A 27,649-nucleotide genomic window follows, 5' to 3' on the forward strand; every position below is an offset into this window, starting at 1 on the left:
ACCACAAAGCCAGAAGCTCTCCTCACCACAGGCCCAGGGCAACCAGGCCAAGTGACCACAGACTGAAACTTCTGGGGATGGAGGGTTTGGCCCAGCAGTTAGAGCACTTGCTGCTCTTGCAGAGGACCAGAGTTCGGCTTCCAGCACCCACATTGGGCAGCTCACATCCCTGTAACTGTAGCTCCAGGAGATCCAGCCCCCTCTTCTAGCCTCCACAGGCACCCACACACATGCACATACACATAGAATCCATTTTTCTTCATTAATTATCTCTCCTTGGTATTGTATTTTTTAGTGACAGAAAGCTGAGCAATAATTACACCATTGTGGGTTTTTGTTTGTGTTTTCTAATAACCTTCCTAGAATATGAGTTTGTTTAAAGAGTGCAGTTTAGTGGATTTTAGCGTCTCCACAAAGCTATGCAAACGTCTATTCCAACTTCAAACCTTCTCAGTGCAACAAAAGAGCTCCCAAGCCCTCTGTCAGTCACTCCTTATTCCCCGAACTTCATCCCAGCCTGGGGCAACAAGTCATCTGCTTCCTGTCTCTACAGATTTGCCTGCTCCAGACATTTCCCTGGAAGAGAATCATCCAGTCTGTGGGCCTTTGTGGCTGGCTCCTTTCATACCGTGTACCGTTTTCTCTGCAGGTTATGATTTGCCAGCATCAGAAAGGGGCTGCTTTAGGGTAGAGATAAAAAGAAAACAGTCAGTCAGAGTGTGACAGACCAAGGACATAAAAAGAAGAATGCCCTGCTCAGGAGACAGAAAAGAGGCGTGGGACCAGAAGGGCACATAAATGCCAACAGTGAAAGGCGTTTCTCCACGTGGGAAAATAAGCGTACCAGTCTCGTTCCCAAAGTCTAGGAAGACTGACGCAGGGAGGCCAAAGAGCACTGTGCATTAATTATACTTCTGTGTTGCTCTGCCTGTGTTACAGCCTTAATCTTTTTTATCTCCTCAAATGATTTTATCAGAGAGATGATGGGTAAGGCCATGGAAGTGGGGGATGTCACCAGAGACAGACGAGACTGTGCAAAAAGGGCAGTCCCGAGGACGGAGTGTTGAGGAATGTTTTCTATTCCAGGCACAGGTACAAAAGAATTCACGTTCACTCCCCCTCCCAGCCCTGCCCTGAACCCGGCAGTAACCCTGAGGAAGAAACCTTGCAGACCTGCCATTAGCGATGGAGTCAAGAGCTTCTGCCTGGAATCAGCTCCTTTTTAATCTCATCTGTATTAGAAGAGAAACTAGAGAGGGAACAGGTTGCAAAGTCAGAACTGGTGAGCAGGGGCTCATTCATGGAAGCAGAGGAAGCACGTCAAGGGAGGCCATGTGCCAGGGTGCGCGTGCAACATTCAGAGGGCAACTTTGAGCTTTGTGTTCTCCAGGATATCTGGCCTGCTGGCTTCTGGGCCATTCCCCTGTCTCCACCTCCCATTTTGCCACAGGAGTGTTGAGATTACAAATGCATGCCGCCACATTCAGCTTTTTTTCCCCCGATTTTTGTTGTTTGTGTTTGTTTTTGTTTTTGACACAGGGTTTCTCTATCGCTTTGGAGCCTGTCCTGGAACTAGCTCTTGTAGACCAGGTTGGCCTTGAACTCACAGAGATCTCCCTGTCCCTGTCTCCCAAGTGCTGGGACTAAAGGTATGTTCCACTGCCGCCCAGGTTCCCCCATTTCTTTAAATGGTTCCCGCTTGCATGACTAGTGATTTTAACCTCTTAGCTGTCTCCCGGTCCCTAAAACCCCAATCTTCTGTTGACCAGAGTGTGTTCTCCAGTGACCACCTTCTCCGTGGTAAGGACTTGTCATGACTGGTCCAGGGGGACTGCTTTGCTCTAACCTGGAGGGCTCCTCTTGTTGCTCAGCCCCATCTAAGATGGTTTCCCTTGGGGGAGGAGCATCATTTTTAACTGAAGTCTAACAGAACAGTAAGGCACAACTTGTTAAGCTGTCACAGTGTACCCTGGTAAAAAGGAAAAAAACATTAGAACATTGTGTGCACCCCCAAGTCCCTGGGCTCCCAGTTAACTGTCATTCCCTGACTTGTAATATTGGTTCTTCTGAGAAATGAACGTGCCCGCAGGGATAGCTTCTGTATTAGCAGAAAACCCATCAGATGAAGAGCTGAAAGTCGGAAGTACTGTGACATAACTAAGTTGCTTAATTCAATAGGAAGAAAGGTCCCTCTGTAATAGATGATTAGCAAAGTCATGGGGCAGTTAACGAACAGTCATGGAGAGAGCTCTGAGAGCATGGGCTTAAAGGGCTATAAAGCCAGTGGGCAGCTAGCCAATGTCTGGCTCGCTCTATACTCTCAAAAGAAATCAAAGATGAACCACTCATCAAAAATTTAAAAATGCTTGCCCAAGCTGGGCGGTAACAGTGCACGACTGGTCTACACAGTGAGTTCCAGGGCAGAGAAACCCTGTCTGGGAAAAAAAAATTTTTTACCCAATTTCTACACATAACTTGTTTTCAGAATCCACTGAGTGGTTGCCAGGAAGACTGACCCTGCCACATCACGGCAAGTGACACAGTCATGATCTCCCTCAGTACTCTCTGTTTCCTACCTGCAGTTTGGGTATGGTTCCTGCACAGCTCTGTGTGCTGCTTACCCACAGAGTCACACAGAACACTGATACCTCGTGGTACCATCATCCAAGTGTGGTCCATGATGACTAGCCTCATCAGCATCACCTGGGAACTGGATAGAGCTGGTCATTGTAAGGCTGTGGAGGTAGCTCAGTGGTCAAGGTGCCTGCTGGACAAGCATGAGGATCTACCTCTGGATCCCAACCCATGTGAAAAAGCTTGGTGTAGTATCCAGTGTCATCTATAACCCGAATACTGAGCACAGCTGGAGACAATCCCAGGGGCTCAGTGACCAGCAGTCTGGCCTAAATGGTGAGATCCAGGTTCAGTGGTAGTTCGTGTTTTTTAAAAACTAAGGTGTAGCAATGGAAGATACCTTGATGTCAACTCCAGGCCTCCACACATTCTATCTGTCCCCTCTCTTCCTCTCTCTCTCACACACACAGCAAACAAATGCTCACTGTAGAGCCCTCTGCAGACCCAGTCCATCAGTGGGGCCCAGACGCCTGTGTTTAAACAAACCCCAGGAGATTCTGATAATATGTCCAGTTTTGAGATCCACCCGTGTCCATCAGATGCTAGAAACTGCCCCTGGCAGAGCCATATAGGGTCGTTAGTAGTGATTTTAAACCTAGTTTGGTCCTGTTGATATTTTGCTTGCTGCTGTTCTGCTTTGTCCATTTTGTCTCCACAGACCATAATTTTTCTTAACACAGCAACTACCTTGCATCCTCAGCCTCGTTCTAGTACATTTAATATGATGTTGTGCTCCCTATGAGGCTATGCACACTCCATGAAATCTTTATGTCATTACATGACATGATGCTGAAATCATTAACTCCCCTCCCTGCCTGTCTTGGTAGCTCCTGGCCCACCTCCATCCAAGCAGCCAGACCACAGACCCCTGTGGTGCCGGGGGGAGAGTCAGGCAGGACAGCCCTGACGATCAGTGAGTTCCTATGCAGTGACCATATCTTCCTGTAACTGCGAAAAGGGAGAAATCACGGTGCTGAGATGTAGGTTGTCTGGGGATATGAAAGGGCCACAAAGCTGCCGTTGACTTCTGGACATCAGCAGTATGCGCCGGGGGTATTGGTGATGAGGGCTGTGCCTATAAGACTATGGCTTTAAAACAGAGTAAACATTAGCAAAATAGAATGCTGCTCCCGAATCAGCTGAGAGTGGACAGAGTGGCTGAGAATGTGCTGCCTTCTTTCCTGAGTAGTTTTTTATCTACCTATTACAACTGTCAAAAATTAAGTATACTAAGGAAAATTTGAAGGGCATGTAATTGAATTTGATTATTTAGAATATGACTTTTGAGCTATGCAAGAGTTTCAAACAACTTAAATGTATTTTCTAATCTTTAATATGTTGTCATCCTGAATAGAAATCTGAGCCAAGCATCGTGGTCCATGGCTTTAATCCCAGCACTTAGGAGGCAGAGGCAAGAGGATCTCTGTGAATTTGAGTCCAGCCTGGTCTACAGAGTGAGTTCCTGAATCTCCTGGAACTCACTCTGTAGACCAGGCTGGACTCAAATTCAGAAAAGCCCCAAAGGCAAACAGCTCAGATAAGTAGCTGCTGATCAGAGGTGGAAAATACCCTCTGTCCATAAGTAGGAAAGCATCAAAGTGTAGACCGTACTCATTCCTTTGTAAATGCTGCCAGGTCACACTCCACTCTGAAGAAGCTAGAATCAGAAATCTTGAGGCCAGTGGTTCCAGCATGGCAGTACTGACCTCTAGGGGTTATTCTGGAAATGTATGGGGGCCATTTTCAGTTGGTTTTCCTAGTGGTACTTAATGGATGAGTGAAGCAAGATTAATAAAAACTCAGGGTCAGAAATTGGGGTTCAACCTGAAGATCTGAAAAGCAAAACAGCCAATCACTGGCTCTTTCCTCGACTTCAGTCCGAAAATGGTGATCCTGCCTCCAAGAATCTCAGAATGAGACTGTGCCTGAGAGCCGTTTCCTCCCGGTTTATCATCCTCTCTAGGGCTGGGATTAAAAGCATGCACCACCACCACTAAAGGCATGCACCGCCCATTTTCTATGGCAACTAGTGTGGCTACTGAGATTAAAGGTGTGTGTTACCACAACCTGGTCTGTAAGGCTGACCAGTGGGACTGTTTTCCTCTCAGATCTTCAGGCAGTCTTTATTTATGAAAATACAATTGAAATGCCACTACAGATAAGGTTCAGGGACAGTTGATACCCCAAAATAATCTGCACAATATTTAAACCAGGAGCATTCATATAGGCAAAAGCCTGTTTTGTTTTGTTTTGTTTTGTTTTGTTTTGTTTTGTTTTTTTCCCCTTTGAAAGAAGTAAAGCATAATTCCCTGGTTTGGGGCTTCACATAGTTGACTTTCTTCTGAAGAGTACAGATGTGGACAGAGGAAAAGTTTCAGCTGGAGAAACTTGACAAACATAATCTCAGCAGGCCACACGGTTAAGTTAGTGATGCTCGCTGAATGCGTGTGCCCTCAATATGAGAGGGTGTTTTACCTGTGGTCTTCCACTTAAAGACATACAACCCCACTTTCATCATTGTCATCACACAAAATCAGAAACCCCAACTGTGAAATAGTCTGTAAAATAACTAATACTCCATAAAATTGTTGGTCATGCAGAAGATAAGGAGATGAGTTTGGCGAAGGAGCCTTGGGAAACGTTTCGGTCCTATCCTGACAAGTGAGGAAACAAGGTTACTTTCTTCCACTAGACGTTGATCGACACCCAGCACTCAGCCTGGTGTTAGGCATCTTTGATCATAAATAGTACTGACCCGAAGAGGAAGATGTTAAGTGACAGGCTACTGGCTGTAGGAATTCCTACAGCACTCCCCAAAATGTTATTTGGAAATGTCTTAGAGCTTCTATTGTTGTGAAGAGACACTATGACCATGGCAACTCTCATAAAGGCAAACATTTATTTGGAGCTAGCTTACAGTTTCAGAGGTTTAGTCCATTATATTCATGGCAAGACATGATGGCATACAGGCAGACATGGTGCTAGAGAAGGTAAGGGTTCTGTATCTTCATCTGCAGGCAGCAGGAAGTAAACTATGATACTGAGCGTAGCTTGACCGTACAAAACCTCAAAGCCCATCCCCATAGTGACACATTTCCTCCAACAAGGCCACACCTTCTAGTAGTACCACTTTCTACGGCCAAGATGTAAACACACAAGTCTACGGGGCCAACCTATTCAAACCACCACAGATGAGTTCTTCGCATGCTAATTAAGTTATGGTGGAGCCCTCCAGAATGGGCTGAGTATCTGGAAAGGACAGACATGAGCTAACTTCTTCCATGTGAGGACACAGACAGGAAGAGAACCCTTGCCAGACACTGGCTGCATCTGCTGCTGCCTTCTTCTTGGATGGTTCAGCCTCCTGAAGTGTAAAAAAATGTTTACACTACCTAGTCTATGGGTTTTTTTTTTGTTATAGCAGCATATTATGAGTTGCAATTATACTGTTTGGTCAAAATGCTGCACTGGGAAGCCACAAGTGAGTCTTTAACCACTGGCTCTTTATTTAAGCCACTTGCAGTAAGAGTCCCAGCATGCGTGCAGGTCTGTGGAAGACCAGCACTCTCCATGACTGTGCTAGAATACTGCTGTCTCAGCATGGACAGCAGCAAGCTTCCTGAGCTGCCGTCCGTTCTCGCCATCACCACTTCCCAGGCAAGCGTATTTGAAAATGCACCCTTTGAATTCCTGCCAAGGCCCAGCCACATACATTTTTTTCAGTGCATTAGTAATGAACTTAAGAAATAAGGGTGATCCTTTGGAAAGACTCACTTAGCAAGTACAGAAGTCTTTTTCTCCCTGGAAATAAGGTTGAAATTGTTAGATGAATTCAGTAGGCTTCCCATTTGGTGATTTTAGTACTGATCATTCAAAACTGGTCCTCCTAAATGCCTGTGACCCACTTTTTACTATCTGGTCTTTCTCTTGTACTTACAATTCCCTAAAATCATATATTATTGCAGATTATATCTATATATCTATATATACATACACACACACAGAGAGAGAGAGAGAGAGAGAGAGAGAGAGGAGAGAGAGGAGAGAGAGAGAAAGGGGGGGAGTTTTCTTTGTGTAGCACTGGCTGTCCTAGAACTCGCTCTGTAGACTAGGCTAACCTTGAACTCACAGAGCTTTTTCTGCCTCTCCCTCTTGAGTTCTTGGACTAAAGATGTGAGCAACCACTGCTGGTTCTGTATTTTTCTTTCCCACACGTCATTAACCATAGAAACTGTCTGGTTTACAGTCTGCACAGAACCATGCATACCCTTGGCTCAGCATGCAGACTCAGCATGCATTTACCTGGCTTACAGTCTGCACAGAACCATGTGTGCTCTTGGCTCAGCATGCAGGTTCACGGTGCATTTACAAGATCTCCTCTTCAAGGCCTTTTATAAGAAAGAACTTGCCACACAGAATTTTACATATTAAACAGTGTTTTATTTCGGTCTGTGGGTTGTTTAAACTGCTCACATTAATCCATTCCATCCCCAAAAGAAACAAAGCGCTTCTAGCCGTGTCACACTTAACATCCCCCGTCCAGACATCTGCCACTACACCGCAGAAAACTTCAATGCAGTTTGACTCCAAATTGGGTTTTATCCTCCAGGCCATAAGTTTTCAAAACTGCCTCTTAGAAATCCTTCGTCAGTCAGCAGGATAGATCACTGAGCGAATTCCTGATATCTGAGCTATCACTGGAAATAATTTATCCTAAGTGAATTCATGAAGACCCTGGGGTGGGGAAGACTCATGTGAGCCTCACTCACACAGAATGTCACCTAGACCAGCCTTGTGCTAAGACTTCTATGCTTCTTCCACTGCAGTCAAGCTCGAGAGCAAAGGCACAAAGCCAAGCTCACCGCAGCTCTCACAGCAGAAGACTAGCGCAGGAGCTACAGTGAGGCGTAATCCAGGTACCAAAATGATGACGGTAACTGCAGTCTCCACTCACATGAAGCATGCTGCTGCCTAGCCACTGTCTAAGTACCCAGTAAATTAAGCCCTTTCTTCTCCACAGTCCTACAAAAGTAAAGTTAGTCCTTGAACCTTGAGAGTGTGTGTGTATATATATATATATATAAAATTTCTGCCAGTGTCCTTGTCAGCCTGATTCAGAACTGCTCTCGAGTGCCTTCTCGTTTGTAAAATAAACACTATGCTGTTTGAAGCACACACGAAGCTTCATTTCTGTTCACAACTCTTTACTTTCCATTATGAAGAGTCATTTCTCAGGAATTGAAACCCCAGAAGGTAACAGCCTCCCAACAGAAAAAGAAACATTTAAAACAAAATTTTAAATGATAGATCAAAACCAGACTTGAGTAGTACCGAAGAGACAGGCGGGAACAGACGTGGTCTCCGGAGGGAATCGTTCTAATTATTATCTAAAAAGTAAAGTCACATAACTTTGTCAAAGTCATAAGATAACTGGTACTTGAAAATTAGGTTGACTAAATAGAAGGGGGAGATTTAAAAAGAAAAAGCCGCTGAAACAGGAGAATGAGAGGGATTTCAGAGCGGCTGGAGCTGGGGCACAGATCCGTCAGTTCTCGATGCTTCTGGGGCCTCAGCTGCTTCTCTCGCGCTGCTGCTTGTCCCCACCGACTCCAACAAAGAACTAAATAATCTCTGCTATTTTGTTAGGATTCAGAATTTCAATCCAGTAGCCGTCAGGATCTTGAATGAATGCCAGACCTTTCATTTTACCTGTGGAATGAAAACTTCTCATTACCAGAAAGGAACATTAAAAATCAAACACATTTTCATTACAATTTTAATCTGCATTTGAATGAGACACATTGTTGATAGTTTCCATTCTAGAAAGTTTGTGTTAAATGGTACCACAGTTATCCTAATGCTAGAATGACCTTCCAGAAGGAGCTGAAAACAGTCCTGCTAAGTATGAGGTCATTGCCTCACCTTGAAGCTACCATACCACCAATCACAGAAATTATTTAAGAAGGAAAAGAAGATAGAGGTATGCTCAAGGGAACAGATAACGTGGCCTCCTCACACAACCAAGACACCAGAGGCTTGGGTCACGTAAACCCTATTAAACAATACACTAGGCAACCCAAGCCCTGCCAAGCACACTGTGACTCCCGGGAACTGTAACCAGAGGGAGCTGTTTACTCAGATGTATAAATGTGGCCTGAGAGATTGATTTATGTGGGGACTAAGATGCTGGACTCATCTGACTCTCGCGTCTGCCTCCTGACCCCAAGGTCACGGACTACAAACCAGGGTGAAAGAGAGAGGGTAAAACACAGCTAAGCAATCTCGAGGGCTGTGGCTGAGGCCGCAGGCGACCATTCCCTGATCCATACAGAAAGTAATTTGGAGTCAGAACACAAGTTCTGGATTTGTGGCTGTGGGAGAATAAACAGGGTGTTTGCTTCTGCCTCCCCAAGGCAAGCGACACCCACCCTGGCAGTTGGGAGGGACTCAGCTACTGATTGCCAGATGTCCTCAAGAGTGAAGGGGGACAGAGCTTGTCTAACGAGGAAGCTAAGAAGACTAAACCAGCTGGCCTTCCTTATGTCCCCACACATCCAGGAACAAGCCTGTGACAACCTCAGGTGTGTCTCTTACTAACACTGCTTTGCCCTGAGGGGGAGAGCCTCTAAGGGGAAAAGCTGTCATTTAGTACCCAGAAAACTCAGCCCAGGGCTCATCAGCCTGTCTTCCTGAGATCATGAAGATCCCTAGGGACAGTTCTCTTCTGCCAGTCACGTGGCCTGATGGATTACAACAGCTTACAGTTGTTGGGAAAAATAGCTCAGAAGCCAAACTAACATAATCTAGGAACATAATTTGTGGATTATAGATTCGAATTCAACATGCACCATTAGAACAATGACTGGACAAAGGGTTATTAAGGCGTGAGAGAGCACTATTAAGTATTGCCAATGTGAACTAAGACAAAGAAAATGTTAGGGAGCCAAGAAATGAGGCAGGAAATGGCTAAAGCATTTGCTGTACAATCATGAGGCCTTAAGTCTGGATTCCCAGAGCCCCCCTGAGAAGGCGGCAGATGGGCAAGCCTGGCGGCTACCTGTTACCCCAGTGTGAGGGCTGGGGCTGGGCTCTCCAGGGAGCTCACTCTGCCTTATTAAATAAAGTGGAGAGTATTCAAGGAAGATGCCCACTGTCAACCGAGGCCTACATACAGACACACACTCCACACACAGACACATACAAAGGGAAAAAGGTGGAAAATCAGAATAGACACAAGTGAGGGGAAAGTAGCTGGTAAAACAAAAAGCTCCCAGAAATAAATAAAATAAAATAAAGAGGAAATACTGACAGCATTCTCAAGGACACTTGTATGCAGAATGACAGTACAGGAGCGTTTTCAGTGGTGAAGGAAAACAAGCAGAGGATTCCCACCAGAACTAACCCACGTGTGCCTGGTTCCCATGCTTGTGTCTCAGAGGCCTAACCTCACAAAACCTCAGAACATAGTCCTGCTAAGACAGGAAAATCTAAAAGATGCTTCAAGAGAGAAAATGTTCAAAATACTGTACTACATTATTTTTTTAAAAATGTGAAGGCCAAAAGAAAAATGAAAAGAAAAGAAAGGAAAAGAAAGAAAAGAAAATCACTAACCCAGTCTAGGTGACAGCAGCTGATGTGAGCAGAGAGGAGAGCTGTTCACTTACTGTGGGGATCCCATAGGACATGTTTTCCTTCAAACAATTTTACTAAAATGTCTCGTTTATTTTTCTCTGGGTTTTTGTTATGTGTTTGGTTGGTTGGTTTGGGGCTCTTTTTTTTTGGTTTGGTTGGTTGGTTGGTTTTTAGTGCTGGGCTGAACCTATGTCCCAGTGCATGCTAGGCAAGGGCTCTACCAATGAACTACTTACTGCTTAAGCTCGTGAAATGTCTCAAACTGCAGTGGCACACTATAATGTCAGTAACTAGGAGGCTGAGAAAAGAGAATCCTAAGTTCATGGGCAGCTTGGGCTACAGGGCAAGAACGTATTTCCAAAGTTAAAAATTTTAAAACTTAAGAAGGTAAGAATAGATCTAAGTATAATAATAATGATACATATAAATCCAACAGAATTCAGATATATGCTATTTCAAGACACATACCCAAAGCATAGGATATACAATTATATAAAAGAATGAAAAATATCAGTTATTATTAGTAAACTGACAAAGTTATATTGACAACAAAATACACTTCAGGGAATTCATCTAGGAGCAACTACCTACACCCTGAAATCCTGAAAGCTGGTAGCCAATGAGAGAAAATAGCAGGGCTAGGGAAGGGAAGGCGAGGTCCCATGGCTCTCCAGGGCCTGTGTCCTGGTGAAGCCACCAGTTCTTTCTGGTCTCTTAAGAGAGCCAGGTATTCTCTTCAGGTTCCTTCGCCCCTAGGACTGCTGATAAGAGCTTCCAGTTACAACAGCCCTCAGACATATTAACCAATCACAGCTGTGGTGCAGAGCAGACTGACCAATTACAGTGCACGCGTGAGGGGCAGGCTGACCAATCACAGCTATGCACATGGTGAAGGGTGGGTTGACTCACCATCATCGGGTTTCTTCACAAACTTGACCCCCAGCTCTTCAAACCTTTTACAGGCACTGTAGACATCAGGAACGGCAATCCCAATGTGACCTTTGGTGATACCATTCCCCCAAAAACAAAGCACAGAAAGAAATGATTATAAGAGTACTCCCACGTGCTGCAAATGGCTTCCAAAACTTACTTCAAAACACAAGGCCTTTGGAGACAAAGCTAAATAGGTTCAAAATCTATATATTAATCTATATATTAAAGTAGCTGTCTGACTGGCTAGTTATAGTCAAATAGTTGTGAATTGTTGTTTGAAATAAACCAATACTGACTAATGCATACTTCAATCTGTTTAGATAATCTATACCCGAAAGGTTATCATTTACTCCTGTTTAATACATTAACTGTAGACGTTCACTACCTTTCCCAACTCACTATTCTGCCACGTGACAAGATACATATTTTTAGATTTATTTTATTGTATATGCACTGTGTGTGCTCCTGATACCCACTGAGGTCAGAAGAGGGCATCAGATCCCCTGGAACTGGAATTATGGATGGCCGTAAACTACAACATGCGTGCTGAGAACCAAGGCCAGGTCCTCTACAAGAACAGCAAGTGTTCTTAACCACTGAAGCATCTCTTCAGCCCTTGACAAGACACTGCCAGAAAATGGGATTATTATTAACCACGGTCATCATTGTTTTAATTGAACACTCTCCTAGAAGGAGAGGGAGGGCAGCTTAGAACGCTCGCCTGGCATGGGTAAGGCTGCGGACTCTCTTCCTAGCCCCACAATAAAGTTTACTGGAAACATAATACTGTGACTTTATAGCATAGTATTATGAGAAAGCAAACACAATGTTTGGACCAATACTGAAATTAGATAGCTGCTGAATAAGATCTGCAGCAAATAAAAATAATCATATCCCTAATAAATTACTAGAAAATTAGGTCATTTGTGTCTTAAGTTTATTGTACCATAAATATGTATACCATGTAAAATCATACACACCCACAGACACCAAACAATGGGGCAAACATACCAAATCCCCGAGGGTCTGAGTTGCCGTTGTGGTAACTCTGGGTCTCATCAACTTCGGTGCCCCAGTTGCTGCAAAAGAAAGGACTGTGTTAGCAGGCTGTAACTGCCAACCTGAGGGACTTAGCACCAACCTGGAAGAGGCACCTCAGGGTGTGTCCTCGAGTAAATTTCCAGAAAAAAAGACCCACAGCAAACACAGCTAACACCTTCCAGCTGTCCTGCATCTGTTGCTGTTACTCTCAGCTGATAACAGACTCCAGCTTATTGGCCTTCTAGGGAGCCCCAAGGCCTTCCATACTAGTGTAGGACTGGTAAGGCATCCAGCTTTGTGGATGGAGCAGCTAGCGGGTTCTCTGCTTCTCCGGTGTTCAGAGAGCCATTGTTGGGACTACCCAACCCCTACCATGTAAACCAATCTGATAAATTTCCTTTTCTATCTACATTCTATTGGTTCTGTTCTTCTAGAGAAGGCTTGCACAAGATAGTAACTGCAGTTCTGACCTTAGAATAGCCTATGAGAAGGGAACTCTCCGAAGGCTTAGTCTGTATACATGCTACTTTACCGCAAAACTGATTTTTTCACCTGCAGGAAGGACAAGCTGGCAAAGAAGATTCTACCTAGGTTAAGAAGATGGTCGAACCTGGCACCCAGATAAGAGCAAGAATAAAAGCTGCAGCAACTATCATTTTCTGCACTAAGTTCTAGATGGACCAGATTTGAGCATTTCCATTCTGGAGACAAGACGGTCGGCCACTTAAGCAAGTGTTTCTGAATCAAAGGATACATACTAACACAGAAAGAAATGGGGAGTCCTTTAATTCTGTACTTTTAAATGTTGAGGTTATAAAAGCACCTTAAAATTTGAATGTTGGGGTCAGGCAATGGTGGCACCTGCTTTTAATCTCAGCACTCAAGAGGCAGAGGCAGGCAGAGCTCTGTGAGTTCAAGGCCAGTCTGGTCTACAGAGCGAGTTTCAGAACAGCCTCCAAAGCTACACAGAGAACCCCGGTCTCAAAAAACAAAACAAAAAACCAAAAACAAACAAACAAAAAATTATTACAAAATTATGTGCTGGTTATTTAAAAGGAATATATTCTATAACATTTCTGGATCAAAAACAGCAAAATAATAAAAGGACAAAAATATGATCATCAGAAGATTTTAGGAGAATCTGTAAGTTATAAAATTAATCTATAATTTGGCAAATATCTTGCCAATTCAGGGTCTTATATTCTCTAAAAGAAAAATGTTCTCTCTGTCCTAAAGAAACCATAAGAATAACACGAAGGGGGGCTGGAGAGATGGCTCAGAGGTTAAGAGCATTGCCTGCTCTTCCAAAGGTCCTGAGTTCAATTCCCAGCAACCACATAGTGGCTCACAACCATCTGTAATGAGGTCTGGTGCCCTCTTCTGGCCTTCAGGCATACACACAGACAGAATATTGTATACATAATAAATAAATAAAAAAAATAACACGAAGACCCAAATATTTAAAAATAATAAAAATATTAAAAATCGATTTAAGGGGCTGGAGACATGGCTCAGCGGCTGGAAGCACTGGCTGCTCTTCCAGAGGACCTGGGTTCAATTCCCAGAACCCGCATGGCAGCTCAAAACTAACTGTAACTTCAGTTTCAGGGGATCCAACACAGACATACATGCAAGCAAAACATGAAGGCACATGAAATTTACATATATATAATTTGACTTAGACTGGAAACCACATAAGAGATTCTTTAAAAATACCTTATAAAAAATTAGGATCTATAAAGAGACAAAGACTTATACGCACTGTGTCAACTCAAGCGTAGCTTTTCTGGAAAGCGTCCAAGCTGTTCTCTCATTTTTGTCTTTAGGGATGTCATTCTTATCCTCGTAAGCCAAGAAATAGAGGGAAAATTTCATCGAAGGAAAATCAAGCTTTTGGAGTAGCCTGAAATTAAAAGCCATAGTCATTTACAATAGCGAAGGCTGGTAATAAACTTAACATAATATTTAAGTTCTACCAGGAATAAGGGCCATATGCAATGTAGTTACTTTGGTGAGAAAACCATGGGCAAAAATTAGTGGGAAAAAGACCTCATTTATAGCTCCATCTATGAAGAGCTTGCTGTGTAAGTATATGTATGTATAAGTGGGTCCCCAGAACCCACGTAAAAAGCCAGGAGTGATGATGTGTGCTGGCAATAGTCACATTGGGAAGGCAGAGACCGGCACACCCCAGGAGCCTGCTGATCAGCAACTTTAGCAGGTGCCAATGAGGGACCCTGTCTCAAAAACCAAAGTGGTCGGTTCCTGAGAAACAGCACCCAAAGTTGACCTCTGGCCTTTATACATGGTATGCCCCCTCTAGTACATGCGTGAATACACACACACACACACACAAAATAAAATAAAATAAAAAGTTCTGAGAGCCAAGGAAGCATTGCGTCAAAGTGTCAAGTGGGTGAAGTCTTGAGGGAATGTGTATTGTTGACATGAGCGTGGCCATGTCAAGGACCAATGCTCAGACCCATGGGAAGAGAAGAGCTCCCAACACACCCCTAGGCTCAGATGGACTGCAAAGCCTTCCTCTAGGCCAAGTGACAACAATGCTCACAGTGTATGCAAAAGTTAGCAGCTACAGCTTGCTCCTGCAGGATGCCTGACTGCTGCCTCCAGACACCTCCTACCGAGACCAGCCCACCCTTGCACACAGGTAGCTGGGACCACTCTGAGTGCGCACAGACAGACCACCTGACCCCAGCTTTTCTGTGCCCACATAGCAGTTTCTTTAGTATCTGTTCCTTCCTCACTCCTTCGCCATCCCTAGTCCAGGTTCCTGTACCGAGCTGTGAGGGGCGAGGTTCTGTAATCCATCAATTCTTTCTCTGTTTTATTGTTTTGTGAGACACACCCGAACTCATTAGAAAGCGCCAATTCACCCATCCCCTGCTTCAGCCTCCCAAGTGCTCCACTTCCACGGGTGACTCGGAACAATCATCTCTCAATTATTCAAATTTAGTGAAATTCAGCTAGCATCACAGTGCTTATCTATAAGCAGGGAAAGATGTTCTAGGTTTGGGTTTCAGTGAACAACACCTTTTCCTGCCATTCTTTCAGTTAAACACATCTACTGCTCTTCAAAAAGCACCCGGAAAGGAAATGGAGGCCAGGTAGCCGGAGAGAAGGGCAGATTAATATCACAGACAAGTGAATATCTACAATAGGAAGGCTAAAGTCTCAAATACTGCAGAAAGGTGAAACAGGATTAAGACTGCAAAAAGGTCACATGACTTGGAAAGGCTCTGTGGGAGTGGCTTCAACATGACCAGGCAGCTGACACTGGGCCGGGAGGAAGGAGGGAGTCAAGCAAGAGAGCAGCAGCAGAGCCTCCGCAGACCCAGACCCGCGGCAGAGAGAGTGACCGAGGACAAATGAAGGTGCAGAGGGCAAGAAAGTCTCCAAAGACTTCGGAAGTTTGTAGGTGGAAGGGAGAAAGTGGGTGAGACAAGGAGAGACTTGAGGCAAAGGGTGAAGGAGCCCTGAGGCTCTTAAAAGTGACAGTTTATCAAGTTGGTTTAAAGAATATTAGATCGCATGTAAGCAGAGCAATACACATAATACAGAGGATTAATTATGCTCAAAGACGATTCTGTTCATAATCAAGAGCAAGTACTTAAAGCCTAGCAAAATGTCTTTTTTGGGGGGTGGGGGTGTGTGTGCACAGACATGGATACATACATACGTACATACGGAGCATACTGCGCATGTAGAGGTAAGAGGTTGACAAGGGTATCCTCAACTGCTCTCCACTGTCTTTCAGTCACCCTCAACCTCAGAGACTATGTCAGTAAGTGACCCCTCCTGGCCTGCAATTGCTAGAGTGGCTAAGATGGCAGGAGATCCACCTGCCTCTGCCTCTGCCTGAGTGCAAGGACGGCCTTAGAACTTTGTGGCTCCAGCAACAGGCCTGCAGGGTGCACACTACCACACCCAACACTTTTACGTGGGTTCCAAGAGACTGAAATCTCCATGTGGTCATGGCAAGCACTTTACCAACTGAGCCATCAGTTTCCAGAGTTCTGCTCTAATCTTTTATCTACTTATCCCTGTTATCACTATACCTGGACCACTGGATGTAGGCTCTACCTGGGAGCTATTTAAAAACAAAGGCCAACCTGCTTATGGTTTCAGCTCTGCCAACTGTGGGGTCAGAGAGCAGAAACTTCCTTTCTTCACGTGTAGAAGGAGGACACAAGCTGCCTGCAAGGCCTGCTGCGAAGGCACAAGGGAGTAACAGGGTTGGCGCCTGGCCAACAGTAGGTGTCCGGGCATTCATTTTCTCTCTGCCCTTTAAATATGCTGTACACACCAGAAAGCCACTGTCACAGGAAAGAATCACAAGAATTTAAGAGCAGTTTGGGGGGAAGGACCCAGAGAAGGAAGCCATTCCTGTTCGTTTTGTAGTCTTCAGAACTGCTCACATTTTCTAACCATACATAACTCAGATGTATTACTTGGGCAGGTCTCTTAAAACTTGTGGAAGTAAATGAAAAGCAGGAAATTAAAGATCATTTCACTTAATTATGTGTGCCATCAAAAACCTCATGGCATTTGAGGAAACAAACCAAGAAAAGTCAAATGATCAGTTATACCCCAATAAAGCCAATAGAAAATACAGCACACCAAAATGTTGAAAGAGTTGCAAACCCGTGGCTACTACCCTTTAGCAAGAGAAAATGCAGCCTCTAAAACCGGAACCAGGGCCGGCTGTAAACAAAGCCATCCTTTTTCTTGATAATGCGTCCTGCCATTCACGTTTCAGAAGCAAACAGAGCTAGAAGCAGTCCGAGTATGTCAAGGGTCTGAACGGAAGAATGATCTAGCTGGCCAGCTCTCAGGCAGAAGGGAGTCTGCAGAAAATGAAATCACATGCCCCTCCTGTTGCCCTTGCGCCTTGACCAGTCCTGATACAAATGGAACCTAACCAAAGTGCAGTCTAGTCGGGCCTCCTTGTAGGGTCCTCAACCAAAGACTTTCTGTTATGAAAAAAGAAAAGAAAAAAAAGGTTGTTTGGTTTTTTTTATAAAAAATTAATATTAATTTATTTCTGAGAGGAAGGAAGCACATGCCATGGCATTGCTATGGAGGGTAGGGGAATTTCGGGGGCGGGGCAGTTCTCTGCTTCTACTCCTGAGCCATCTTCTCTAACGCTGAGGGTTTCAACACGAAGGCACCAAGAAATACTTACGTCAGTCCAAGAACCCTAGTGTAGAAATCCAGGGACTTCTTAGGATCCTTAATTCTTAGCATGGTTTGCTGCATTAGGAAGTCCTAAGGGGAGACAACAGTGTAGGTTCAGTCCCTAACTTTCCACACTGCGGTGTTCACTGTGCTCTCAACCAGCCCAGCATTGTAAAGCAAACGGAAAACGCAAGCCCATCTCCAGCCTCAACAGTAGCTCCCTCGAACAGTTCCCACGCCCCTCGCTCCACTCCCGAGCTCTCTGCCAAGTGCTATTCAGTTGCAAGCTTCTGGGTGGAGCAGCTGCGAGCCAGCGACTTACCATTCCAGGAATGCCCTTTAACAGTGATTTGAAAAACCTGGCTTTCTGAGTCACTGGGGCTTGGTGGGACCTTGGTGGTTGTCTTGGTTCGTTTTGGGTTCCAGTGGCATTACCTCATATGGCCTCAAACTGGCTGTGTCACCAACTGGCCCCTGCTAGACCCTCTGGCTTTCACACGCAAGTCCTGAGGTCATGGGCAAGAGCCACCAGCACTCGCTTTAGCGGGACAATTATGAAATTAAATGACGGCCGCCACATCATTCCCACACCTCCCCACCCCAGCAAGGTGGCAGAAAACAATTTTTTTTTCTGGCACTTCCCCACTCCATGGGGCTTCCGGTTACTCTACCTTCCAAATAGACTACTACTAACGAGTGCATCCTTTCTCTACCTTGATTTTGTGCAACCAAAATTAATTTTAATTGGCAAAACAAAGAATCCAACCTCTATAATACCCGCCCCCCTCCACACACACACACAAGGTCTCATGCAGCTCTGACTAGCCTGGAACTCTCTAAGCAAATCCGAGATAGCCTTAAACTCACAGAGATCAGCTTGACTTCTCTGAAGTACAGGGATTGAAGGTGTGGGCTACCATACAATACCTGGCTCTGCAATTTTACACACACACACACACACACAAACACAGACACACGTACACACAAATGTGCACACACACATTTTTCCCTCAAGACAGTTTCTCTGTATAGCCCTGGCTATCCTGGAACTTACTCTGTAAACCAGATTGGCCTTGGATTTAGAGATCCACCTGCCTCCATATTTTTTGAGGAATGTATAAACACCCTTCCTGAACTATTTAGTGAGAAATGAGGGCCCCGTCCCCAGTCCCCTAGAACCTGATGGCCTGAACAGCTGACCCCTTCCTCCTTCGCTTTCTGAGGATTCTTATAAAACTAGTCAATGGAAGAGGACCCTCTGTATAAAAACCAAGAGCCCGTCCTGCCCCAGGGCGCTTGCTAGTCCTTGCCCTCGGCAGTCTCTGCAGGAAGAAACTGCCTTGAGAAGCTACTCTCGCTGTGACCCTCTGTGCCACCCTGAGATTCTGAATTTACTGGTAACGTGTCAACGGGAAGACCTTATGAAGACCTTAGACTCCTAGAGAAGCTAGAAGCAAAAATTTAGTGTCTTAACCCTTTGTAAAGCCTTCAACTTCCTCAGAAAACAAAAGGCTTACCTAAAAAAAGGGAAGACAATGCATAATTTCATAGGGTTAAAATTATTAATAACACTTTAGTTAGGAGTTGATTTCTTTACACACAGTCACTGGCTCCATTTTTTTTGAGTCAGGCTGGCCTTGATTCACCAGGCAGCCAAGGACCACCTTGAACTGCTGAGACTCCTGACTCTACCTCCCAAGTGCTGAGATTACCTGTGTGTACACTACCTTGCCCAGTACTGGGAATCAAACCCCAGGCCTCCTGCGTGCTAGTAAAGGAAGCTACACTCCCAGCCCTGATAAAATATATATGTATGAGTATTATCTCCATTTTATAAATGAGAAGCCTACACTGAGTACACTCATTATCTAACTCTCGTAAATCCAGGTTTTCTTTTGCCACAGGCACTTCCTACAGTGTTATTCTTCTGTACTCCTAGATTTAACACAACGGGGCTGATCATCCTTCTGCAGCTTTGATAGCTAGGGCTCTAGAATCACCATGGGGCAAGCCTCTGGGCACACCTGCAGGGGATTATTTGGATTAGGTTTGCCTCCAGGCCCGCAGGAGGGATTTCGGGATTTCTCTCTCTCTCTCTCTCTCTCTCTCTCTCTCTCTCTCTCTCTCTCTCTCTCTCTCTCCCTCCCTCCCTCCCTCCCTCCCTCCCTCCCTCCCTCCCTTCCTCCCTCCCTCCCTTCCTCCCTCCCTCCAGTCAGGGTTTCCTTGGTTATCCTGGAACCTGTAGACCAGGCTAGCCTCAAACTCAGAGATCCACCTGCCCCTTCCTCCAGAAGGCTGGGATTAAAGGCCTGCTCCACCACTTACCCATCTGTTTTGGTTTGGTTTGGTTGGTTGTTTTTTTTTTTCTCCCAGAGTTGAGGACTAAACCCAAGGCCTTAAGCTAAATCTTGAGATTAATCAAAATGGGGATCCCCATATAAATATTGGTGGGACCATTCCATGGGATTGGGTCCTGGACTGTACAAAAAAGAAAGCTAGCTAAGCACAAACAGTCCCCATTCTCTGATTATTGTCTGTGGCTGTAATGTGACCAGCCACTTCAAGCTCCTTCTACCACAGCCTCTCCACCGTAATGGCGTGTAACTTGAACTGCAGGTCAAACTAAGCCCTTCCCCAAGTAGTTTTATCACAATGAGAAAAGCAGTCCCTTCGTCCATTGTGAAGATTTGTCGCTGTGACTGGTTTAATAAAGAATAGCTGAACAGGATGAGGTTAGGCAGGAGAGCCAGACTGGGAGGAAGAAGGGCAGAGTCTGAAGTAGCCAGCCAGACACAGAGGGAGCAGGAGATGGATGTGCCATGTTAATAAAGGTACCACCACATGGCAGCGTGTAAATAAGGAATATGGGTTAACTGAAAATGTAAGAGCGAGTTGGTAATGAACCTGAGCTATTGGCAGAGCATTTATAATTTATATTAAGCCTCTGAGTGCCTATGCAGGACATATGAGTGCCTATGCTCTGAGAGCAGCTGCAGGACAGGAAAACTCACTCCACCCACAAGTAATGCTCTGGCCAAACAGCCTCTTCCCCCAAACTTATCTCATATAAAACGCAAATACACTATTCATTGTCTATCATGAAAAAGTGATCTTAAAGAGCACTTAAATTCATTGTTCATCCTAAAATAGGGTCACCTAAGATACCAAGATGGACAATCCCTGCGGGACCCAGGCCCTTAAGGGAAATGGAAACTCAGTGTTCTCCACTTCTCAGAAATGGGCTGACCCCTCAGAGCAGAACAGCTTGACCACAGCCTCCTGCTAACAGCATAGGGCTCCCCCCCCCAATAAAACTTTGCTTACTGCAGTCCCTTTTGCCTGTGAGAATTCCTTTGTCCTTAACGCTCTCCTGTCCAATTAAAAGCATCCTATAGACCGCAAACTCATTTTTGGCGGTGCTGCATTCCTTTCTCCTGGGGACAGCGGGCAGTTCATACCCTGACTGAGCATCAGCGCGCCTCTCATGGTCTGCTTCTCTCGCTACGCCACACAGCACCCAGGGAAAAGGCACGAGGTTCCATTTTTCTGGACCTACGCAGGCTTTTCAAATCCAGAGCTGCCCTCCCCTTTGTCAATCAGGTAAGAGAGCAATGAACGGCTCCCCAGCCAGGCACCGACCACCTGGCTCTGTCCTCTGATACAGCCACAAAGTCACTCTGACTACAGCGAAATGAGAAAAAAACCAATTTCAGACCTTTTTACAAAGCAGCAAGACCACTTTCATGCCAGATGCTGGTCTAAGCAGAGACTAAAACAAGATGCTCAAACTATAGCAGGCATCTCCCTCTCCCAACGAATGTTGAGTGCCTGCTGCTTCCCTATCAATTACTGGGCTTGTGTGTGGGGAGGCCAAGTCCACTGAGATGCTGATGTGTGCTCTTTCAGGCCACACAGCAGTGATCTCAAAGGCAGTCCTTGGCAGGACTCATCAGAGAAAGCCAACCTCCCACACTAGGCTTGGGGATTCGCCACTACAGCCCCTGGGAGGAGGGAAGGCTGGCAGACCTAGTCAGCTCTGAAGATGGTCCAGATTATTTCATCAAACATTAACTTAGGTTCTACCGTAAGGGACTCTGAGAATGGAATTAACTAACCAGATGGCCTTAAAATAGAGACTGGGGTTGGAGAGACAGCTCAGCAGTTAAGGGCACGAACTGCTCTTGCAGAGGACCCGGGTTCACTTCCCAGCACCCCACACTGGGTAGCTCACAACTGTAATTCCAGCTCCAATGAATGCAACACCCTTTCTGGACTCCACGGGCATTTACATGCACACACCCATACACAGACATGCCGACACATACTTAAAATATTATCTTGGGAAAAAACAGGGGGGAAGGGTTAACCGGCTCAGTTGGGTAGGTGGTTCATGCACTCACACGAGACCTTAAAAGCATCAGAAGACAGAAGAGTTGGCATATGGTGGATATGGTGAGGAGGGGTGTGCCTGCAGGGATGCCAGAATGAGTAAACTGTAGGGGCTGCTTGAGAGCCTGACTATCACCCCCATTCTGGACACTGGCAACCGGTAAGAAAACAAGGGTGTGGGTCCAACCACTGAGAGGAAATGAGATAAGACAACAGCCAGAGCTGGAAGCAGGTGCCTCTCTGGAGCCTCCAGCAAGGACGGAAGCTCCGCCCATACCCTGAATTTAAGCCAGTGGGATGCTTGTCAGACCTCTATACAGCTGTGAGGTCATTACACTTCTTGTGTATATGTAGCCTGTCCTTGAGCAATGTGTGTCCATGCCTGTGGTGGCCAGAGGACAACTCCAGATGCAGCTAGATAGTGTCCACCTGGGGCTCCCAGAGCAGGCCTGGCTGGCTGGTCAGAGAGCTCCAGGGATCCACCTACCTCTGCCTCCATACTGCTGGGCTTACAAATGCACAGCACGTGTATGGCCTTTTGGTTTGTTTGTTTGTTTGTTTTGGTTTTTTACAAGGGTCCTTCCTTCCTGGGGACTGAACTCAGGTCTCCCACGCTGCATCCAACAGTATTGGTCTTCTTGTCAGTCTCACAAGGCATTCCTTTTCTCATGCAAAGGGAGGAAGAACACACATGTGAGAGGAACTGTTTGTCTGTTTATTTATTTACTCTGAGCGGGCAATAATATGGCTCTACAATTCCGGTACTGAGAGTTGTTACTTTCCTCAAACCTCTGCTTCCACACCTCTGGGATGAAGATAATCAGTCTATAGCTGAACTGAAGTATAAATTCAGTAATGTATTAAAGTACTTAGCACAGGGCTGGAGAGATGGCTCAGTGGTTAAGAGCACTGGCTGCTCTTCCTGAGGACCTGGGTTCAATTCCCAGCAACCACAGGGCAGCTCACAGCTGTCTGTAACTCCAGTTCCAGGGGTTCTGACACCTCACACAGACATATATGCAGGCAAAACACCCATAAATGTAAAATTAAAAAATAAAAAAATTGAAAGTACTTAACCGAATGCCGTGCCCAGAGCAAAGCACTTTGTTTGCCTTTCGGCAACTGTTACAAACAAAGCCAGGGGTTCCATTACACTATTGGTTTTGGTTACCAAATCTTCATTCCCCAGCCCAACCCTCTAACCTCAACTCTGGACTCCCACCCCTGACCTCCTCACCACATCCACATGTGCCAGAGAATCAAAAGCACCGCAGCTCAAACAGAGGAGAGAGAATGCCCCAGCCACTCCTCGTTAGCCTAAGAGAGACACGCGGGAAGTCTTCCCTGGTTCTTTTTTCAGTCTCCTCAATGCAATCCTATCTGAAGTGAACTGAATAGGTTAAGAGCCAAGCCAAGCCTGCCACTTCCATGCCTGCTTAACCCTCCCGGGAACCCTCCTTCTAGCCTTCCTAAAAACTACTGCCTAGCTCGAGTCCTCCCCGCTTCCAATCCGACTGCTCTCTGCTTCTTGCAGGTTTTTAACTCAAGAGCAATTTGGAGTGATAGTTCCACAATCAAAATCCTGGGTTTAAGGAAAGAAATACCAATCGTGGATTTGTTGTGGCTTCTTGACACCCTGGGGCTAAACGTCCACAAGGTCTGACATTTGTTAGCTGTTCAGCCACAGCTTCCTCACTGCTCCTTACAGTGCTGAGTCCAATCATTATGCCAAATGCTTATCTCTGGAGAAAGAGGCGTGTTCTCCCAACAAATGTATACTGATTTCCATTACATACATGCGTAATATACTAGTTTAACTCTGGCCTCAGGATGTATCTCAGTGTCAGAGCACGTATGTGCTTTAGCAAGTCCAAAGTTCTGGGTTACACATACACACATACTCCAAACTCACCAGGGAGGATGAGAAAAACAAACAGGAGTTTTCAAATTTTGAGTACTCCAATGACTGGTTTGTGTTCCCGCCCCTCCATTCTCTACCTACATTATATAATATATATAATAAATATTATATAATGTACCTACTAGATATGATGTAGGCTTTACACACACACACACTCATAACCTAACCTTCTTAGACATGACATTCAGGCTTCTCTCTTCATGCCCTGACTCCAACAGACCAGGCTAGCCTTCTCTACCAAGGCTTCATGTGACTCTCACCACAACTTGGCCTGCCCTGCACCCTTCTGCCACCCTACTGGTATTATATTTTTGTTAAGATGTCTCCTTTCCTTCCCCTGGGATCTCCCGTGTGACTCCCTGGGTGTGAGAACCCCATCCACACAAACGTGGTTCTACCACCATGTTCTGCTTAATGCCTTCCTTGACCCTCACAGCTGGATGCTACCCTGAGCTCCACAGGCCAGCACAAGCCATTCCATCTCATCGGACCCTCACAACAGCTCCCCGAGTTATCTTTTTTTTTTTCAAGACAGGGTTTCTCTGTGTATCTTTGGTTGTCCTGGAACTTACTCTGTAGGTCAAGCTGACCTCAAACTCAGAGATCTGCCTGCCTTTGCCTCCCGAGCACTGGCATTAGAGGTGTGTGCCACCATGGCCAGCTCTCTGAGTCATCTTTACGTTCCTTTTGACGGGCCCCAGGAACCCAGCCAAGATGGGAGTAATCAAGGACGTGAGGATTCCAATGCAGGGCTCCAGATCCCAAACACCCTGTGCCCACAAGACACCACTGCTGCGATCTTTGAAAACTGTGACAGCTCATCTCCCATGACAACATGAAACTGGACTTAGAATCACCCAAAGTTTGACGCACCCTGAATGTGGGTGGCACCGTCCCACACACTAGGCTTTCAGGCTGAATAAAAAGTGGGAAGCCAGTCAGCTACATGCACAGAATCATCTCACTCTACGTCCCAACTGCAAACATGATGTGATCAGCTACCTCACGCTTCCGCTGACACAAGCTAGAGCCTCTCTTGCCCCATGTCTTCCCACCGTCACAATGCACCCTTGAACTGTGAACAGAAGTTAGTCTCCCCTTGTTCTTTAGCAGGTGTTTGGTCACAGCAGGATGCTTTGGAATGTCAAAAGCCCGTTCATCCCAAGTGCGTAGAGTTGGTGTGTGTTTGGCGAAAACGAAGTCCTCATTTATGCCGGTATTGCTGCCCACCCAAAAGCGCCTATCATGTTCTTTGCAGTTAGTATACAACCCAGCTAAATCTCATTCATTCATTGAAGGCTTTTTCCCTCTCCCCTCCATGACAAGTTCTACAGTTACAGTCTGAGTTACCTCAGAAGCAGAGAGGAGAGGGTAGAGGCTGGGAACATGGGCTCCTCCCTAGGTAAGTCACTCAGTACCTGTGTCTAAATCTCCTTATTTGTACAAGGGAGACAATTCTCCCTTCCTTAGAGAGTTGTTATGAATGAGCTTAAACACATCAGTTCTGGGCCTAGCACACTCAGCACACACCAGGTACTGGGCAACCCGTTTCACTTCTCCACACGCTAAGTTGTATTTTGGCCCATGACTAAAAATGCCTAGTCTCAAAAGATAATTTCAAATCAAGAGGAATTTGGAGAAAGTGGAATGTAAATCAAGGTACAAAAAAGTACATTTTGGGCTGGAGAGCGGGCTCAGCTGTTAAGAGCACTGGCTGCTCTTCCAGAGGTCCTGAGTTCAATTCCCAGCAAACTACATGGTGGCTCACAACTGTCTATGGGATCCGATGCCCTCTTCTGAGGTGCAGATTACAAGCAAACAAGACATAGATAAAATACATTAAAAAAAGAAAAAAATTAAATGCAAACTAAGGTACATGTAAGTGGAAGGTGTGGAAAGGTGTGTGGTGTGTATTCATTCTTTCTTTCCTGCCTTAACTTTCTGATGACTAATATCTTTCCTCACTACACACCTTGTTCTAGTCAAAGGCTTTGGCAATTACAGTATGCCTGACTCTCCGCTGCCCTTAAGGCAAAGAACAAGCAGGGACCAAAGTCCTTCCATCTACCTGCCCCTTCTGCCCCTCCTAGAGGTCTGCATAAAGCTTGCGTTCAATCATCGGGGATTTACAGAAGATACACCTAAATGAGTATATGCAAAGGTGTTTACTGACACAGACGACTACACAGGACTAAATTCCTCCGTCAGCCACAATGCAGAGACAGTGAGGTACTTTCGGAGGTGGCTGCTTGGACCTCCCAGACCAGGGTAGCACACCTGAATGAATTCTAGGGGACTGTAAGTACAGTCATGCGACGCGAAAGCTTTCTCGTGCCACAGGTTATGCCCCTACTAGGCTGTAACTGCAAAACAAAAGGGCCAGAAGATGGTCTGGGAGTCCCTTCAGACCGAAGTCCTGTAGTTTCTCCACCAGACTCACGGGGACAGAAGTGTGGTCTTGTGCAAGAGCAAATGCGGTTAAATCAGTTTGGAGGAGTGAAAGCCGGACTCACGGCGACTACAGAGAGTGAGTGCGGCTGGGAGGGGCCAGTTATAGACAGGGCCCTTAACTATGGGAGTCCAGAAACTGCCCCTCCAAAGGATCATGGCGTCTGACTGAAGGACAACTACTCACAGACATGGAATCTGACCCAGACTTGGCCTGGCTTCAAGACACCGTGCAAAAATAAACAAATTAAAGCACATGGGGTCAGATGTTTTGAAATAACTTTCTGAAGAAGGGGATACCTCCGCCCCCCGCACTGTCTACTCCAACGGCCTCTCTCTTCCTAGCTCACTCCACTGCGTTTTAAGCCGGCGGACCAGCGGCTGCCGCCGATAGCGTTAGGATTCGGCCCAGACCTGCCGGGCCAGAGTCCCAGGTCCGTTCCGGCAACCAGAGAAGGAGGCCCTATCGCCCACCTTGGTGCTGGGGTCCGGGTCGGAGCAGCAGCCGAGGGCGACCTCATCCGTGAGGCCGCTGGACGCAGGCTGTGGCTCTGCCATGGTCGCCCTGGAGGATCACCCACCAGCTCTGCCAACAAACCAGACCTTGGCCGCGTTTGCAAAAGACTGAGTGATCGGCCAAGGAGCCGGCGGCCGCGGCTCTCAGCCAATCGTGGTGCATATGGTTGTTGGCTTTCTGCTGATTGGATCCCAGTGACCCAAGTTTAGTATGGCGAAACTACAATTCCCAAGATGCCATTGCCGGCAATGGCGGCAAGTCTTTAAAAATTTCTTGTGACACTCCATCCGCGCCCTGGCTGTTAATCAGTGACCTGATTTTGTTTGTATTTAATTGCAAAAATTGAATAACCACCCATCCCTCAGGGTGGCAACGTCGTATAAAATTGCAGCCTGGTGGAAGTTACTGTTTTTAGAATAATAAGAGTTTGAACTGGGTATTAGTCTTTTTTTTTTTAATTGTACAAGAGTGCCGGGCGAAGGTGGCAAACGCCTTTAATCCCAGCACTCGGGAGGCAGAGGCAGGCGGATCTCTGTGAGTTCGAGACCAGCCTGGTCTACAGAGCTAGTTTCAGGACAGGCTCCAAAGCCACAGAGAAACCCTGTCTCGAAAAAACCAAAAAAAAAAACCCCAAAACAAAACAAATAATTGTACAAGAGTTTGAAGTTTATTCTCTCAGTTGGATCGGCCAGGATAATTGAAAACAATTCCGTTTATTTTATTTTATTTTTTATTTTTTATTTATTTATTTATTTATTTACTTACTTACTTATTTATTTATTTATTTATTTATTTTGTGGTTTTTCGAGACAGGGTTTCTCTGTGGTTTTGGAGCCTGTCCTGGAACTAGCTCTTGTAGACCAGGCTGGTCTCGAACTCACAGAGATCCGCCTGCCTCTGCCTCCCGAGTGCTGGGATTAATTATTTTATTTTTTAAA

At 45.7% G+C, this 27,649-nt stretch overlaps 1 protein-coding gene across 1 annotated transcript; it reads right to left on the reverse strand.

Moving 5' to 3' along the window:
- Positions 1 to 7,052: 7,052 nt before the first annotated feature.
- Glo1 (glyoxalase I) lies at positions 7,053 to 26,870 on the reverse strand. The gene is made up of 6 exons (XM_075979760.1): positions 26,669 to 26,870; positions 17,444 to 17,526; positions 14,003 to 14,143; positions 12,211 to 12,278; positions 11,176 to 11,265; positions 7,053 to 8,343 (listed from the first exon to the last, which is right to left on the reverse strand). The coding sequence occupies exons 1-6, from the start codon at positions 26,750 to 26,752 to the stop codon at positions 8,255 to 8,257; spliced, it is 555 nt and encodes a 184-aa protein (XP_075835875.1). The 5' UTR covers positions 26,753 to 26,870; the 3' UTR covers positions 7,053 to 8,254.
- Positions 26,871 to 27,649: the final 779 nt, after the last annotated feature.

The sequence above is a fragment of the Microtus pennsylvanicus genome, chromosome 7, assembly GCF_037038515.1.
Source record: "Microtus pennsylvanicus isolate mMicPen1 chromosome 7, mMicPen1.hap1, whole genome shotgun sequence".
In the NCBI taxonomy this organism is placed as follows: Eukaryota; Metazoa; Chordata; class Mammalia; order Rodentia; family Cricetidae; genus Microtus; species Microtus pennsylvanicus.

Bases quoted from the DNA above. Each gene is read 5' to 3' on its own strand.
- Glo1 (XM_075979760.1), bottom strand. From the start codon at position 26,752: ATGGCAGAGCCACAGCCTGCGTCCAGCGGCCTCACGGATGAGGTCGCC. The intron at 14,144-17,443 runs GTAAGTATTTCT...TTTTAATTTCAG, and splicing joins ACTAGGGTTCTTGGACTGAC to GCTACTCCAAAAGCTTGATT. The intron at 8,344-11,175 runs GTGAGTCAACCC...TTCATTCCACAG, and splicing joins TGTGAAGAAACCCGATGATG to GTAAAATGAAAGGTCTGGCA.